Genomic DNA, 18,708 nt, shown 5'->3' on the forward strand with positions numbered 1-18,708 from the left:
TTTATTTTTCCTTTTATTGTCGAATTCCTCTTTTTCCCCCTTGTTTATCTGTTTTTCCCTTTTTGGTTTGTTTTCTCTTTTCCATGTTTTTCTTTTCTTGTTTGCCCTTATTTCTTAATTTTCCTTTTAGCCTGTTTTTCCTTTTTTTGTTCTCTTCCCCCTCTTTTCCCCTTATTTTTTTGTTTCTTTTTTCTTTTAGTTTTTTCTGCTATATTAAAAACTGAGATTAAAACATTCAAAAATTCAAGATTTTATACAAATTTTGCAAAATTAACAGCAGATTTATTAAATGATGTTTTAATTTTGAATGTAGTTTTTTAGTAACACATTTAGATTCTGATTTTCAAAAACATTCAAGAATCTTCAATAATCAAAGATGATAATTAATAATTTCTTAAGAATATTGTTCAGACTGCAGATAGAAACTCTGAACTAAAAGTGTAACAATAATTCAGATAATAAAAACACAAAGCTTTGAACTTTAAACAGAAATATCAGTTTGACAGATTTTGATCTCAGATGTTTTGGCATCAGCAGATTTTCCAACACAGAAATAAGGGAAGAGTTTCTCAGTGAAAGTGTCTCTGTGAGTGTAGATGTGACTCTTTTCTTCAGAGTCGTAGAAGGAAACCTCCCCTCTGTCATAGTCCAGATGGACTCTGATCCTCTGGAGACTCTTATTCACTGTCAGAGTCTGACCACCAGAACCATTAGTGTATTCTCCATCACGATTCCGTAAACACCAGATTCCATATTTTGGTGAAGCATATATCTCTCCCTTTCTGTCAACAGACTCTTTAACCAAACCAATATTCCAGAATGAATGATCTCCCACCTCCACCTCCCAGCTGTATTTCCCTGAGCTGAAACCCTCAGAGCCAAAAACATCGCCGTATTTAATGGTTCTCTCTGGATTATCAGGAAGTTGCTGCCATGTCTCTCCACATGTCACCCTGGTCAGATCATCAGACAGAGAGAGCCAATTGTTTGCTGTGTTTGGGTCCAGAATGACGGGGCTGAACTTCACCTGGTCCTTCATCTTCTCCCAGACTCTGAAGGACAGGTTGCCCAGGTGTTTGGCCACATCTATCAGAGCTCCTGAGACCAGCTGTGGATCTGGCAGTGACCTCTGACCTCTGGCTCTGCTCTGAGTGGCTTTATAACTGCTGAGGAACGACACGTTGTCTTTCTGCAGCTCTTCTTCCACAGCAGAGATGCTGTCTGACAGAGAGGAGATCTGCTCCTCAATCCTCTTCATCTCTCCCATGATAGTCTTCCTCTTCTGCTCCTCTTCCTCCCTCAGAGCTGCCAGTCTGGACTCCTCTTCCTCTCTCAGGAACTGGTGGAGCTTGTTGAACTCTGCTCTGATCTGTCTCTCTGTGGACAGCAGCTGCTTCTTGGAGTGTTGAATCACATCATTGTATGTTTTCTCCACTTGTTTGTGTTTCTTCCTCTTGTCCTGCAGAGACTTTAAGTCAGATTCCAGCTGCTCCTTCAGATCTCTGACTGCTTGTTCAACAGGAACCACTTTGTGACTCTGGTGGAGAGAAAACTCACAGACAGGACACACAGCTCTCTGCTCGTCTTCACAGAACAGTTTAGGGACTTCTTGGTGTTTACTGCAGACCATCAGCTGCTTTGCTCCTGTTTCTGTCTCTGATGATCCAGGTTTCTGTCTTCCAGTGAAAGAATCAGCCAGTTCCTTCAGAGTGAAGTTAACATTTGGATCATCCTTAGAAGATTTCCTTTTGCAGATGGGACAGTTCTTGTTTCCAGTTTGTTCCCAGAATTTCTGCAGGCAGCTTGAACAGAAGCTGTGGTTGCAGCTCAGAGACACAGGATCTCTGAACGTCTCTGAACAAACATGGCAGCTCAGGTAACGTTCCAGAAGAGCAGTGTTTTCAGCCATTTTGGACTGAAATCCTCCAGAACCAGAACTCACCAAGTCAAAGTTTCTGCAGATTTCTCTTTAGATTCCAGTAAACATTCGTGTTTCAGCTCAGATCTCCAGCCTGTAATGGCGTCTCAGCTCCGTTCAGCTCAGTTAAAATAATTTTGTTTTCCTCTCAGTGACGTTTCCAGTCAGACAGGTTGTTGTGTAACACTTCAGGTGAACTCTGTGCTTCTTTTACTGCAGTTTAATTTCCTTGTCAGTTAGAAAGGAGCTGCCTTACATTTTAATAATCAAATTGTTTTTAATCTAAACCTCGAAAAGGAACACAAATAATTTGCTGAAACAGTAGAAACAATAAATACGGAGATTAAAGCCATCAGGTTTTCTAATGAATCCTTTTTGTCATAAATGTGATTTTTGCCTCCTGCTTGTTACAGGAAGTCGGTTAAGGAGGAGGAGTACCCAGAGAGCAGCTCTGCATCCACAAGGAGAAAACATGTAAACTCCATATCAGACTAAAGTGGATCAGGGGGAAACAGCCCCCTGATCCCTCCCCTGTTCCAGCACCTATGAATACAAGTCACATGATCAACAACCGGATGTTACTACTGGCGAGAAAACCATGAAGAAGACAAGAGGAAGTGGTAGGAGGATGATTTTTAGCCTTAGTTGCATTTCCTTTACAAACGTGAACAAAACTTTGTCAACATTCTGCTAATGACAAAAAAACACTTGTTCACAATTAGAGTGTTTCATTTAATAAGAAACTTCATAGTTTGTGCCAATAGTAACATCCGGTTGTTGATCATGTATCTCTTCTGATGCAAAAAAAAGTATTTCCATTGAAGTTTTGAGAAATAAATCAACTTTGATACCGACAAAAAAAACCCCAACTCATCCCAATGCAAAATTATGTCAAAAAACAAGTGTGTCTTTTTTTTTCCATCAATGTTTTTTAATTATTATTATTGTGTTTTTTACAAATATGTCTGCCATAAAACATACAACCAATACCGTTAAGACCAACAAAACGCCCTCATAGGTACACATTTGCATAAGTCTTTTAAGCATACCGGAGATAATAGTCCACTGTTGAGGCTCCTTTGTTTAACACTGTGGTCCAACATAAGTCTTGACTTTAGCTGAGTTCTTCTTGAGACAAGTCCACCCTTTCAACAAAATTCAGGAATGGTCTCCAAATGGTTTCAAATAATTCGCTTTTCCCTTTTTGGAGATACGTTATGCGTTCCAGAGGTAAAGTCTTCAGCATGTGTTCGATCCATTGTTTGATACTTGGACTTGTTGTTCTTTTCCAGAATAGTGCTATCAGTCTCTTAGCTTCTAATAGACACATGTCTATCAACAGTTGTTCGCTTTTAGTAAACAAAGATTTTTTTGGATATAGACCTAAAATTAGAAAGACCGGATCTAATTCTACATCTTTTGAAGTGTGTCTTTTTAATTGGTGTGTTTCCATTAATCAAAATAAATATAATTATGCACAACTGTATGCATAATTTGACAACTCTACTGTGGCTGCAGTCCAAGTGGCTACAGTGACAAGGTAGCATCTCTGGTTCATTATGAAATTACGCTGCCTGTTTGTTAAGAAGGAAATTATTTTGCTTTGGATGGCCTTCAAGGTCAGAGAAACAACCATTTTCATCTTAAATCCAACTATTTTTGTGGACATAGAGAGCATTTCTTTACACAAATGAGTTGAAGAAATAATTTCTATTTTCAAAAATCTGTTTTCTGCTGCTCTGCAGGAGATTGAAGTGGCTTCGCATGAGGCTCTGTGCTGCCAAAGGATGATTATAAACCAAACCATAGAAAAGCCCCACATTTCATATCATAAGTTTGAGTTTAAAGAGGCTCATATTAGTGGGAGAAATAAAACTTCAACAATCTTCACACCTCAGCTGTGAATCTTCACACAGATCTCACTGCCTCTCTGTTGTATTTAAATGAGCTTCACACAACAGGATGAGATCCTGAATCAGAGAAAACATTCAAAACAAAGTTCACACCTCAGATCATGTGAAAGAGGTCACAGCATACTGTTACTGCTGCTAATTTCAACCTTTACTAAAGAAACTTCAGACTGCTTCAGTTTCTAAATAAAAACCTGCCAGTGATGAAACCTGAAGGTTCTGCTTCTGCAAGCAGAAGCAAATCAAAGCTTAGAAAGGATAAAAATTTAGTTTTATTTTTCCAAAGCTTTACAAACTGTGCATGAGATGCATGTAATGCAGGATTATTCACACCTGAAGCCTAAAACATGTTTCTTTCCTCATGAGTTGAAAACATGAGGTATGCAGAATGAGTTTCAGTTTATGCAGCTAAAGATTGTTGCCCCGTCTCTGGATATAAAACAGTTATAACCAACTTTGTTGTGTGTTTTTACAGTAAAACAGTGAATCTGAAACCAGTCTTTCTGAGATGACCAGTCTCTGGATCATCTCCAGTTATTCTGCCGCAGATTTCAGTCTAATAATGATGTTGCTGCGTTCACATTGAAGGCTACAGATGAATTTGATTCAAACGTTTAGATGGTCATCAAACTTTTATCTTGAATCCAATTATTCCTGATGTAGTTTGGCTAAAGTTAGAATTTCAAAGTGTGTTTGTTGTAGTTTAATGTTAAAAAGTTTAGCAAAAAGCTCCTGTTTCCCTGCAGCTCTTTGGTCCAAGATGAGAAAATCACATTACACTGAAATCTAGAAATTCCTACTTTTGATATCCTTTCTTTTGAAAAACAAACATAAATGTAAAATATTACCAATATACACATGGAAAAACAATCACAGTTGTACCATTTTAGTCATTTTGTGAATTTAGGAGAAAGAAAAGTAGCTGAAAAGGTCATTTGGCAGCATAGCAGCAGGAAGAGAGTTTGGCTGTTCCAGTTGAACTTGCTTGAGGCTCCTGAATTCACTTGTACTAAAAATTAAACAGCTAACTCTGATGACCCAGACTGGCAGATATTGTCACTTGTAGTAATTCTTGTTATTTACAATGACACGAGCTTTTAGAAATATTTTAAAGGGAAATAAAGTTTTTGTGGTATCTATTACGTATAGAGACTGCTTTAAGATTTCATATGATTATTAGCATGTAAATGTAAACATTGTTAACAAACAGCATAGTCACCTGGACCAGAGGTGGTATTTACTTCATGTCCCTGAAATGTTTTCTTCATGACTACAAAATCTAACAGGATTGGGTTGAGAATGATCATTGAAGAGTCCTGCTTCAGTATCAGGAGGCATGTTGGTTTTATAATCTCACTGTTCTTTAATGTTTGCATAAATCTCTGGCAAACTAAACATATATAATTTCATAGATGTAATGGAAACGAACCACATCTCCTTCATACATCCTACTGTTTTAACATTTTTGTCATCCTGTGAAACAATTTTTCCATATGGCCAGGAGAAGCATTTTTCTTCAAAATTCGATATATAAAAAAGTTTTTGAGGTACACATGAAGCAAATGTTTTGATATGTTTATTTAACTTTTTCCTACCATATTTCACAGGAACATATGGTAGTTTTGTGGGGGAAAAAAACTACCTTTTAAGGCGTAAAAATCTGATAAAAAATATGTTCCTAACGCTTAATACTGAGTGACTCATCTTTTCATGAGGCGATCTTTGTTATATTGCAGTAGCTGTCGCAGTGCGCATGCGCAACCCGTTGCCTCCGCTACCCCCTGCACCGCTCGGAGCTCAGAGAGCAGGTTGCCCGGACTCCGTCGCTGCTGTTCCCGCTCACCCTCCGCCTCGGGAGCCGTTACTCGGATACAAACTTAGTTCCTGTCACCGGACACCGAGCAGCCGACAGAAACAAACTGTTTGTGGAGGCGCTGTGACCGGCTGAGCCCCCCTCCTCTCATCGGTTCACCTCGCGGTGGTCAGCGGACACTCGCTGGAGGTAAGTGTCCGCTTCTGGGGGGCTGCTTTCGGGATGAACTGAGGGAGGGGGTTGCTGCTGTTTCTGCCCCGCGCTGCTCGGGTAACTTCAGCCTTCTGTTGGCTCTGCTTTCCTGTTGAATTACCGACTCTGTTAAAGTGTGACTGTTGTTGAAATGAGCGGCTTTAACGGGGAGTTTGGCCGTTAACCGTGTGGAAAACACGGAACCGTCCCGTAGGTTTCCTGCAGCTCAGGTTTTATCCCTTTGGTCAGAACAGCTGGTTGAACAGAGGCTTGTTGGTGTCTTGTAAATAAAGTTAAACTAGTTTCTGAATATTATTGCTGTAGCTGTGGTCAGGAGAAATTGCTGCACCTGTTTGGAGGCTCACCTGCTCCCTGATTGATTCCTGATTGATTGATTGTTTTAGCGCCCTGGCTGCTGGTTTTAAATGGATGAGGTGGATATGCGATCTTTACTGTAATAACTTAATGTTTACGTTGGCTTTTGGTAATGCATTCATCCTTATCTGATCCGGGAGGGAACCCCAGACATCCCTCTCCTCAGAAACACCTCCAGCTCATTCTGGCATCCAGACTGGAGCTATAAACCCTGCAGGGCATTCTGGGTAGCAGGATGACCTACATAATAATCTCCAAAATAAACCACATTTTCAGTTTAAATACTCATTTTGTCGCAAAATTATTGAATATATAGACATATAAACTCAAAAACTAATGTATTGTTTTAAATCTGTTATTCAACCATCAGATTAGCTTGAATAGCTTCGCTGATTGGTTAACTCCTTTTAACAGCAATACTTTTTTCCAGCGTCTCATCACATCAATTTTTGAAGCAGAAATTAAGTACATCGCTTTTGCTTGAATGACGCTTGTGCATCATGTTTAAAGGCATACCAGAAACATGTGAATACAAAGGTTCCGACTGGAACCTTTATGTAAAAGGAAAAATGCGTTAAAATCTATGTATTTTTTTTAAATTAATGAGTTAAAGTCCCGACCATGTGCTTTGGTCTCAACTAGATAATTTTTATAGGACAATTTTATTTACAGAGACAGAAGTATCTATTTTTAAAATGTTTAAAATTTAAAATGTCTTCCAGTTCTAGTGTTGCCTGTTAATTAGAATTAAAGTTTATTGATTTTTGAGGATATGTTCTTGTATTAATATGCCATTATCATTATAATCATTATATTACTTGAAAATTGTCTCAGAGTAACAGTATTATCTTTATTGCAATAACTTCTGGAGTAATTTATTGCCCAGCAAAGTTTGTTATTGTGACAGGCCTAAGTTTACATTTATTCAGTGATGCTGACATGAGGTGGCTCTAATGATAAGTAGTGGAAGATGTTTCTGTTTACTTGATTGTAGCAGTGAATCTGTTGGTAACAGGTAACAGAGCAGGAAACGGTTAAATAAAGTGAAATCCTTATTGTTGCATCACAGTTGAACGTTTAATCCGATTGAATACAAAACAGCCACTGGGGAGATTCCACTGCACTTCAGCTGCTTTTAGTTTGAAAGATGAAGCAGATTTTGTTTTTGACATTTGGAGATTAATTAGTTGCACGACTGGAGAATTTAATTTGATCTGACTTAAAATTGCACAAATTATCATAGGAAAACAGAAGACTTCTAAAAGCTTTCTTTAAAGTGAATTGTGGTGAGTCTGATGATAACCTGAACCCCTGTTGGCTGTTGGAACAGCGGTTTGGTGGCCGTGGCGGCTCCTGTGAACGGCCGACTCTCCTGGGAAATGACTGACATGTTTCTGACGGTCACGTCTCTGCAGCAGCTGGAGGGAAAATGAGCTGAAACTAAATGAAGTTAAAACAACAATTAAGAGCCGTCACAGAATTAAACCCAATAAAAACTAATTACATGGAATAAACTGGTTCAGGTGCGTTTTCTCTGTGGACCAAAAATCCAAAATTTAGCAGCTAAATTTCTTGTCCTGGAATAGGAAATACTTTAAGCTCTGGCCTCGCCTCTCGCCTCTCGGCCGGAACGTTAGCTGGAGATGGGAACCAGCTACCCTCCTGATCCCACTGAGGGACAAAGGTGTTAGAAAATGGATGGATGGATGGATGTCAGGTCATACAGGAAAAACTAGCCTGGATTTTTAGTAGGGATGAACAATAAATCTGCATCAGCATTGGTATCGACCGATGTTAGTCATCTTTTAGCTAATCAGGATGGATCGTTTATTGAAGTCATCATCGAATAATTTAGCAATCAGTTAATAATTAGCTAGAGCATACAGATTCAAAAAAGATCATTTGCTGAAAGAACAGGACATTCATAGCAGGAATTAAGCTAAAAATATAAAAAATATATATAAATATCACATATAAGATAAAAACAACTGTCTGTTAATCTGGTCTCCCCAGAACTTTTAATTGTAATATTGTATAAACAGGTTTGAATGGTTAAATGAAGAATCTACAGATTGTACCTGTTTTTTTTTTTTTTATTCGGTTAGTGAATTAATCATCAGAATAATTGATAGATTAATCAGTAACTAACATAATTGTTAGTTGCATCTCTAGTAGGATTAACTTTTTCAATCTATACCGATAATAAGCTTGTTAAAGAGATATTACTGATGATGATGATGATGATGATGGCTCGGCCGGCTCTGATGTTCTGACAGCTTCATCTTAACGAGGATTAAATTGATTCGTCAGCTTCCTGTCTCCTCAGGTGTTCAGTGGAGGATGTTATCCTGCTGAACCATCTGGTGGCCAATCAGAATTATCCTCTGGGTTTCAGCCCAGAGCCGGTGCGTTTAGGGAGCGTAGGACTCCTCTGTTAGTAGAAGCTGTAACCAGAGCCCGGTATCGGACCGGGTCGCCTCGGGTCGAGCCACAGCTTCAGGTGTTGAAGAGGACACAGCAGCGCTCTGCTAAGTGAGGACTAGGTGTGGACATGATATCCTGATCCTGATCCGGTAGTCCAACAGGAAATCCTTCCACAGGGAGACCCGAACGCTCCCTGACTCAGAACCTTTTGACCGGTTCAGGTCCGGCATCAGGCAGAACCTGAATATTAAACCCATTCAGCAGCATTAAAGCCTTCAGCCTCATCACCGTTCTCTGGATTCGATGAAATGAAATGTTTATGGCTGGAAATGATTTATTGGATTACTATGAATAATCAATTATTGAAATAATCGATTAGTTTTTTGAGAGCATCAATAAATATCAACACTTTTGAAAATATGATTAAATGCAGAACTGTGTGCAGTTTAGTGACACAAATCTGTGACTGGTGACCTAAAAGAAACATGGAGAATCAGGGATGCACCAATCCACTGTTTTCACTTCCGATACGATATCTAAGGATCAGTATCGCTTGATGCTGATCTGATACAGAAAAACAGCTGAATTAACTTAAAATGTTTCTTTTTTAAATACTTAAAGGAAAATGTACTAAATTACAATTTGCTACCTCTGGACCAGTACAGTAAACTGAAACACGCCAACAGCTTCAGCAGCTGGTCAGACAGTTAAAACAACTTTAATTAGTTCAGTCAGAGCAGTTAGGAGTAATTACTCTACACTGGCTTATTTATTCAATGTGGAATAAATAATAAATACATAAAAATAATCTGCAACCAATCTTCTTTCAGATGGCTCAGACAATGCAGTTAGGAAACCTAAATATAATGTAAAATAAATAATAAAGGATAGAATTATACTGGGCAGATCTGCCCTTATGGATCAGGGACACTATTATTGTTACTCAATCTGGAATGTTTTTACAATATCGGACCAATTCAGATACTAATATCTGATCAGTTCACCCATAGTTAATAATGGGAATGTTTTTCAGGAGCTATAATAGCTGCCATGCAGGCACAGCCAGACAGTTACCTAAAAATGCAGAAATAAATGGTTCTTACCGCTTTATCGTTATAACAATATTACCAGAAAATATCGTGATAAACTTTATGTCCATATGACCCACAAGATTCCTCACATGAAGACAAAGATCCTGCTGAATCTCTGCTGCTCTCCACAGCTGATTCACTGGAGTCACACACACACACTCACTCTCAGCTGCAGTGTGCGTGTGTGCGTGTGTGTGTGTGTGTGTGTGTGTGTGTGTGTGTGTGTGTGTGTGTGTGTGTGTCTGTGTCTCTTGGGACTCCCTCAGTCCTGGCACGCTGCTGCATGTATAAAACGGAAAGAGATTGATTAGACGATCCCCTGGAAGCACTTATTCCCCTCACCTGGCCTCGTTCCTGAACTAATCTGCCCACAGCCATCACAAAGCAATTATCGCCATGGTGATAATTGTTTGGGTCAGGGTTCTGTGGAGTCCAATCAGGCTTTTTTCTCATTTTTCCACCAGGGACTGTAGATTAAACCGGAGGGCAGCGACTGAAGCCGGTTCCACTGAGGGCGACTTACAGGAGACGTTGATCTGAAGGATTCCCTTCACTGAGACATAAAAACATCCAGACTCTGAAGAACCAGCAGGTGTTCAGTCACTGCAGAGAGGAAGAGTCTTTAATGAGCAGCAGGACAACATTAATGCTGCATTTAATTATTAAAACCATGCTTTTGGTTTAAGATTCTGTAGGAAGCAGCTTCAAATGGACCAGGATCTCAATGCAAAGAGAATATAGAGTTTAATGACTCCAGCCTCAACATCCTGAAACCATCAGGCTGGGAGTAAATTAGCTTTAGCGATAGTGGAGAGGAAAAACTGCACTTTAACAGGAAGAATCCTCCAGCAGAACCAGAGCCAGGCTTGGAGTGTGAATTTTTACCATCTCAGGATTTGATTCTGATTGTTGGAATCCCAGACTCAGCAGGAGCTGCATGAAGAGCAGATGAAATATTGAGTTTAAAAAGCAGAAATACAATTTTTCTGTTTTTCTTCTGATTAACTGGAACCTTGATGAAATATGTTATTAGATGGATTATGAATGGAAAACAGAGAGTAAACATGTTGACGGTAACTTTGAACTTTAACTGCAGAGAATTGAAACAGCTCAGAACAGAGTAATGACCGACTAAAAGAAGCATGTTGGGATTGTTTTAGGACAATTTTACTGTTGCTGCTGCTGCTGCAGGCGTCCAGCTGACCTGCTGCTGCTGCCAGGGAGCTGACCCGCTCCTGGCTCTGGTTCTGGAAATGAATGGCTGTAGTAAACTGGGCTGAGTGCTGAAGGCAGCTGGACCGGAGCCGGTACTACGCTGCTGCTCATCAGAAGCAGCCGGTGTTCTGTCTGTCACACCTCGTGGTAATGCGCACATCGATGTTACGTTTCTTATAAATCCATCATACCTGTAGAAGTTTCATTTTGTGTGTTTTATTTCTTGGAAGTTTGCGGAAAATAAAAAAATTTAAATAAGAAAAATCTAGTTATTTCCATGCGGTGTCCAGAAAGAGGCGTTGTTCTGCTTGTTGCCCAACAGCTTCGGTCAGCATCCAGTTATTCATGTGCTGTTTTACACATATTCTGTGCAGTTTTCTAAAGAAATATTAAAATATTAAAAAGGTAGATTAGCTATCGGAACAAAATATCCTGACCAAACTTGTAGTCAAACAGTATTTGTAGTGACGCTAAACGGGACTAATGTCTTGTTTACAGTTGGGTAACGATACTGTTTCCAATATTGTTAATCAATATGTTAATCAAACATATTAATATAAATATTAATGTTTGATTAACATAGCAGCTTAATTAAATTAAATTTACCGTAAACGTCTGAGAAACACAACACACAGGTATGACGGATTTATAAGAAATCTGCTGAGTAAGCAGTATGTGGCGTAACTTCGATGTGCGCATTACCATAAGGCAGAGGTTCCCAAACTGAGGGGGGCGCCGTGTCATTGCAGGGGGGGCGTGGGAAGCCGTCTGGATGAAAAAAAAAACAAAACATGAACACTGTATGCGCTGGGTTTTTACCTTAGAATGGCCAACTCTCTGTTATTCCTATGTCAGTTTGATACAGTAGAGGCTTCCACACTTCCCATATCTGTGTCCTCTGTCACTTTTATCAGCAGTTAAAACTGTTTAATCCGTTGTTAACATGTTGTAACCTGTTTTTCCGAGCCGCCTTTAAACGCAACATGAGCGCTACGACGCTCGCGCTGGGTTTCCACCTGTGAAGGAGACCTGCTGCTGCTGGGCGGAGCTACGTAGGTTTGTGTTAGAATCACGGCAGCAAACCAGCAAAACGCAAAGAACTTTTCACAGTTTTTCCCTCCAAACTAACCGACTGAGTTGAGTAAAGCTGCTGGATGCAGGTAATGTTAGCTAACAGATGACTAGCTAACATCAATACAGAACCTTAAGCTTAACAAGCACCTTGTAGGCTACCGATGTTGGTGTCTATTTCCAGCTACGTACATTCATTTTGCCCCCAAAAGAGTCGATGCCCACCCACCACATCAATAATCAAATCAATAAAGTGTCATCAGGGCGTTGATGCTTCAGATGTTTGTCTGCTTTCCATAAAACTGCTCAGTAATATTAATGTTGACTCAGTTTGTTGAATATTTTCTCTGTTTTCATCTGTCCTGAATCCTCCCAGGTGAGCAGAGACTCTGTCTGGACGGGTTTAAATGTTTCTCCACCTTCTGTTTGCCGAGCCGCTTCTGAGCCGTGTGCTGCCTCACGATGTCTCCATTACCACACACACACACACACACACACACCTGCACCATGAACACACTCACCTGCTGCTTTCAGGCGCTGCTGGAAACTCACTTCAGGTGTCGCTTTGCTCTGATTGGCCAAAAGAAGTACGAGGTGATTTACTCAAACACACACTCTGAGGTGTGTGTGTGTGTGTGTGTGTGTGTGTGTGTGTGTGTGTGTGTGTGTGTGTGTGTGTGTGTGTGTGTGTGTGAGTAGTGATGATGGTAAAGTTACAGTCATAATCTGATGGAGCAGAAACCTGTTTTTATTTCACTGTTTCTGAAGGAAACGGGAAATTCAGCCAGTTTAATGCTGACAGTGATGGAGATTCTGCATCTATCAGGTATTTTTACCTGCACTGCAGAAACGTAAATAATTCCTTAATATCAATGAAAATCTATTTGTTCCACAGGCAGATTATTACATGAGTTTCTCTAGATCTCGCTGAGACATCAGTCCTCTAATCCTGGAGATTCTTCAGGTGAAAGAAGTTCGACTTTGTAAGTGAAATAATCTACCAGTGGAACTTTTTCATCAGTATTTAGGAATTATTGACTTAAAACAAGCTCTTATATCTGGAATGTTACTTGAAGTTAGCTTTGTCTTATTTCTAGTGTACTATGATATTTGCACCAGAAACCAGACCGACACACTTTGGTAAAGTTAAGAGGTTTTTGCAGTTCGTCCTGCTGGTCGGCTCAGCTAATCGACTCAGATTCTCCAGGTGTGAACAAACATTTCCTGTGGTTTTATGTTGCATTTTTGGCTTGGATTCACATGAACAGAAACAATAGCAGCATTAATGAAATGTAAATGTAACCTGGTGTTTCTGGAACATTCCTGTGCGGATCAGGAAGTTCTTCCCAAAAACAGGAAGTTCCTGTTAAATCTCCAACCTTACCTGAGTTACTGAAAATAAGAGGTTAAATATTTAAATTTCAGCAACTCTTTCAAACTAAATCCATCAGTACATTTGACTTAACTTCATGTCCCTCCCCATGTTTTACCCACCCTGCTTTAGTTTCACCCAGGGACGAGCGATTTGAATGTTTTCTGGCCGTTTGCACGAAGCGCAGCCATTAATGCATTACTGAAGGTCTAATCCTGCTGAGAAAATAACTCTAAAGCTGCTGTTTCATAACCACACACACACACACACACACACACACACACACACACACACACACACACACACACACCCGCCATAATGGCGTCACACAGCTGTACTTCCTAAATCTATTGAAGGGCAGACTTCCTGCGGTGCGGCTGCTGGATTACGCAGGTTAATCTGGGTTAGAGACCTGGATGAGGAGTATCTGCTGGTTTCTGTTGGATGTTTGTTGGAAAGTTGGGTTTATATTAGCGGAGAGCTAACAGACATAAATCTCATTCAGACTGAAACTCTGAACCTGATAAGAACATCCTGGAGTTTTAATAACTGAAGGAAATATGAGAACCTGAAAACAAAGCTGATTAATTCATATCGTGACATTTTTCACAAACTGACGGAAGCAGCAGAAATGCAACTTCTTCTAAGATGAGGAAGGATTTGCATAAATGTTTTGATTTATTCTGTTTTTCAGTTGCTACAGTTTTATCTGCTCAGCCTCTGAAAGAATAAAACTGGAAAGAAAATATTCCATTAGAAAATTACCTTCCCAGAAACGATTCATTTCTGGTTCCAATTTATTACATTTAGGATTTAAATTTCCTCATTTAATAATAAATTTAAGGAAGCAGAAATTTACTAAATGGCTATAAATTAATAATTTACAACAGTGTGCAGAGATCTTAGAATCAGTTTTGTTCATTTGCAGAAATAAACAAAATTTTACATGAAAACACTTTTATGCTCTCAGAAAAGAGTAAAGCTATATATTTATTTTTTAAACATCCGCCGTCTTTCTGATGAACTCGGCGCCGTTTTTCATGAACTGTTTGATTAATTGGAAGATAATCAGTGAATTCAACCCATTTTTTCATTGGAGTCACAGAAGGACAGAATGATGGATTCCTCTGAGTTTCACATCATTTTAACTCCAACATATTGATGGAGTTTTTCCACAATAGACACATTTATACGCGTCACTGCAGGAGAAAACGGATCTAATTAATGCCGGCTCAGTCCCAGAGAGGTTCTGAAGCAGAAAGATGAAAATGAGATCTTCAGGTTTCTCCAGCTGAACTTTACCTGTTCAGAACCACCAGCATCGTATCTTCAGACTTTAATCCAAAAGATATATAAAAATATCACTGCTTGTTCTTTAAAAGTATTTTTGTGCCATCGGGTGTCCATGAAGTCTGAGGAATTGAAATGTTTAACTTATAATTGAAACTCACTCTGATCCAGGATTTCAGCTTCTTAAAGGTGATAAACTAATTGTAGGATTTTCCACTCAAACTCAGTTTTACCACCTTCTGTTTGTCCCAAAACGCCTCCATGGGCCTGACCCCAGTGCATGCTGGGAGCTGATTGGTGTTTGTCTTAAACACCGACCCAGCCTGCCTGCCTGACTGATGCGTTCATGTCGCCATGCCGACGGTGGCTTCCTGATGCAGCGCCTGCAGCTGCCATTGCTGCCGAACTCGTCCGTCTCTGGAGGTCAGAGAGTCGGTCGGCGGTGAAATGTTCTGCTGCAGCGAGTCATGATGTTCAGAGTTACTGTCCCTGCTCTGAAATGCATCATGGTCCACCAGCGCCCACACAGATCGTCCCAGAGGTGGAGAACAGCTGCAGGGAGGCGACTGCAGCTGACCGGCCTCTGGTTCCTCCTCAGTGTCAGACGACGACATGTGGAGGGAAAATATGGTGAGGAAATAATCAGGAGCAGTGGAGAACACTTTAGTTATCGATTAATCAATAGATTAATCAATCACATCAAAAAATTGGCACATTCTGCAGATTTTTCTTTTTAGCCATTTTTATGCAATGTTAGAAATACACAAAATTATGCAAATAATTAAATTCCTTTTTTAAATGATAAGATATTTTATTGCCTAAGATGTCTTTCCTTTAGTGGTTCCTGTTCATTGTAAATAACAGCAACACCTGCAGCTGAAAACACAAAAACTTACCAAGTATTTTTGGTCTGTAGTTCTGAGTGCAAATATCTTCTTGATGCACTTTAAACAAGACAAAAATAACTGACAAGTAACTTACCACAAATAAGTAGGAGCCTATTTGAAGTCAATAATTCCTTAATACTGAAGAAAACATTCTGCTTCTGCTGTTTCACTGATGAGATGTTTTCCATGTTAAAACCAAGCCGACCCTTTAGGTTGGACTCTTTCATTTTTCTCTCGTCGCCATCAGAACCTTTTGGTCCTGAAGTTTCACCTTCTGGTGACGCCGTCTCCGTCTGCAGGAGAGCAACTTGATTATCTGCTGCGTCGCCACCTACAGCTGCTCATCCCTCAGATAACAGGATGTAGAGGTTATGTTGATCATTAAAATCCACATCATTAGCAAACAAGCCATCAGTGGTGTGTGTGTGTGTGTGTGTGTGTGTGTGTGTGTGTGTGTGTGTGTGTGTGTGTGTGTGTGTGTTCAACCTGCCCACGCTGTCGCTGTGCAGAAGTGACACAAATCCTCCTCTGCTCAAAATCTAATTTATTTATCTGAATGCAGATAAACTGTCTGCTGTTAGAAGAACAACATTTAGGTTTCTCCTGATCCATCGTTGGCATCATGGCTGCTCTGCTGCAGCGCTGGGAGAAACAGGCCTAATAAAAGCAGAGGTACAAACTGCTTCCTGACTTTCCTCCCAGGTGTGAGGAAGTGTGTCATCCCCAGCCTTTGGTTCAGCCTCGGAGAGCTGCTGCCTTTTGTTGTCGGATCAAATGTTAGGAATGCTTTGTATGACAGAACAGTTTTTACCTTCCCACCTCGGCTGCTGAAAGCTCACAGGAGGAATTATTTGAAGTGCTGTGAGAACATAAAAGCCTCCACATGAAAGTTTCCGGCAGTAAAACCGGCCTAATAAACACGAGCCAAAATAAAACTGGAGGCTGAGGACAGCAGGAGGATCCAGGGCCTGAACACCTGCAGGGGGACCGGCTGGACGCTCCTGTCCATTTAGTCTGACCTGTGACTCTGACTCTGGTTCTGCTGTGGGAAGCTGTTTGTCTGAAAGCATCATTCACTGATAACAGAGTCTTTAAGGTCCCAATACCTTCATGTTTTACTCACCGTCTCAGAAAGCTTTAGGGTCCTGCAGGTGTTTGTGCAGATTTAGAAAGCAGCTCATTATTTTCATTTCTAACAAACTTTAAGTTCCTGAGTGAGAGATTCTCAGCTGGTAACGGACGTCTCTCTGCCTCGGTTAAAGCAGGGCTGGGGAATGCATCAGCAACTATATATCAATCTGTCACACATCAGAACGAACTGGACATATTTACAAGTTTAATCATGTAAACTTGTAAATGTGCATATTTACAAATCTCATCTGTCTGCAGAGTGTGTGTGTGCAGAGTGTGTGTGTGTGTGTGTGTGTGTGTGCAGAGTGTGTGTGTGTGCAGTGTGTGTGTGTGTGTGTGTGCAGCATGTGTGTGTGTGCAGCGAGTGTGTGGCTCAGATTACATGCGATTCACCCGGTTCTTGATAAAACTGTAACCTTCATTACTACAGAATGAAATAACTGGAATAAAAAAATATCTTCTGGACTCTGCTGTCCAACCAGAGCTCAGGATCCTTGGTTCTGATTCGGATTCTGTCGGGTCACTGAGTCAGAAGCCATTTGTTTGTTTTTTTGTTTTTTTAGGTAAGTGATGTTTCTAAGCTTAAACGTCTGCTGTCTGAAGCTGGATTAAATTAGATTATTCATGCTTCACTGCGTCTGGTTTTGATTATTTTAAGTCTTTTTACGTGTTTGAATAAAAACGATGTTGATCTCCACTGATGGCTCATAATGAGTCTGACTGACTTTTAGTTAGTTTTAGATGGTCGGATATTTTGAATTTCCTGTTTTTGTTTTATTTTCTGTGTTTTTGTGCCTGTTTTTGTCTCCAAGCCTTTCTGGTTCCTGACCTGTGAAAGTTGCTTCACAGGTCAGGCAACTTTCTAAAGTTTGTGTTTTTGTTTTATTTTCTGTGTTTTTGTCTCCAAGCTTTTCTGGTTTCTGACCTGTGAAAGTTGCTTCATAAAGTAAAGTTTGTGTTGTTGTTCTGTTCTTCTCTTATTAAAAACCAACAGCAGCGATTTGTTTTCTAACGAGCGCCACAGCTCAACAACTGGGAACCTAATTTGGCCTCAGTGTCTAATTGCTGCTCTTCAGCTTAATGATAATAGTTTAGTTGAATAAGATGAAATGATTTCTCGGTCTTTTCTCGTATGGTGGCGTTCTGAGGTCCTGCTGCAACGTTCCTTCATGTGAAGCTTATGCAAATAAACCCGGGTCTCTGGGAGCTGTTTCCATCCTCCCTGGGTTTTAAAGCAGGTTGGCTCCATGATCAGAGACTATTTTTATGCAGAGGAAATAAAAACCTCTTTCCTACCTGCTCTCTCCCTCCTGTCCTGTTATTTTTTTCTGTTCTTTAATCAGCGTTGTCTTTTCGCCACACGCTGAGCTCACCATCTGCCGCTGCTGTCAGCGTCCTCAGAAAGTCATCGCTGTTTTCCTGATTATCTGGTTTAATCGCCGCCTCTTCAGGGAGACGCAAGGTTAGCAGGGAAAGCGGCTCACATGAGGTCCAATAAAACCTCAGGCAGCGGTAAAGTAAATCCACTCGACCTTCAGTGTCTGGCCTGAACTTATGGTAGTTATGAAAACATCAGAGCTCTGCTGCATTATAAGACATTCTGTATTTCTGTTGCTATATCAACTTTTAGCTTCATGTTCTCAGTTTTTTAGGCTTGCAGAGGTAACAGCTGAGCCAGCAGCTAAACGTTTTCCTGCCACGATGCTCTTCGTCCTGCGTTCAGGCTGACTGTCCAGTTTACTGGTTTGATTGGGACCAGAACATTTGTTCCACCTCAGCTGCTGTTTCTCTTTCTCTGCTCTGAGTCAAACCAACCAAACCTTTGGAAAACCTTTAAAACATCATTAGTTGGAATTTATTGACTTCACATTAAATCAGAATCTAATCATGACAAGAAATTTATCATGATAAACAACAAACAGTAAATGATGTAATAAATGCATCCAGCAGGTTTTAAAATCTGCATCCATCCATCCATCCATCCATCCATCCATCCATCCATCCATCCATCCATCCATC

The 18,708-nt window shown here is 40.2% G+C and overlaps 2 protein-coding genes across 3 annotated transcripts in view; one reads left to right on the forward strand and one right to left on the reverse strand.

Annotated features, from left to right (window-relative positions):
* On the reverse strand, positions 1–2,047 carry LOC106913586 (E3 ubiquitin-protein ligase TRIM35-like). The gene has a single exon (XM_088008602.1). The coding sequence runs from the start codon at positions 1,907–1,909 to the stop codon at positions 482–484; it is 1,428 nt and encodes a 475-aa protein (XP_087864728.1). The 5' UTR covers positions 1,910–2,047; the 3' UTR covers positions 1–481.
* Positions 2,048–5,399: 3,352 nt separating this feature from the next.
* Positions 5,400–18,708, forward strand: part of LOC106933536 (spermatid perinuclear RNA-binding protein-like) — a 41,899-nt gene continuing 28,590 nt past the window's right edge. For both annotated transcript variants that reach the window (XM_088008603.1, XM_088008604.1), the window contains exon 1: positions 5,400–5,830. The gene's annotated coding sequence lies outside the window, so the exon portion shown is untranslated. The remainder of the gene's footprint in view (positions 5,831–18,708) is intronic.

The sequence above is a fragment of the Poecilia mexicana genome, unplaced genomic scaffold, assembly GCF_051168715.1.
Source record: "Poecilia mexicana isolate PSO_F unplaced genomic scaffold, ASM5116871v1 scaffold_9, whole genome shotgun sequence".
NCBI classification, from domain to species: domain Eukaryota; kingdom Metazoa; phylum Chordata; class Actinopteri; order Cyprinodontiformes; family Poeciliidae; genus Poecilia; species Poecilia mexicana.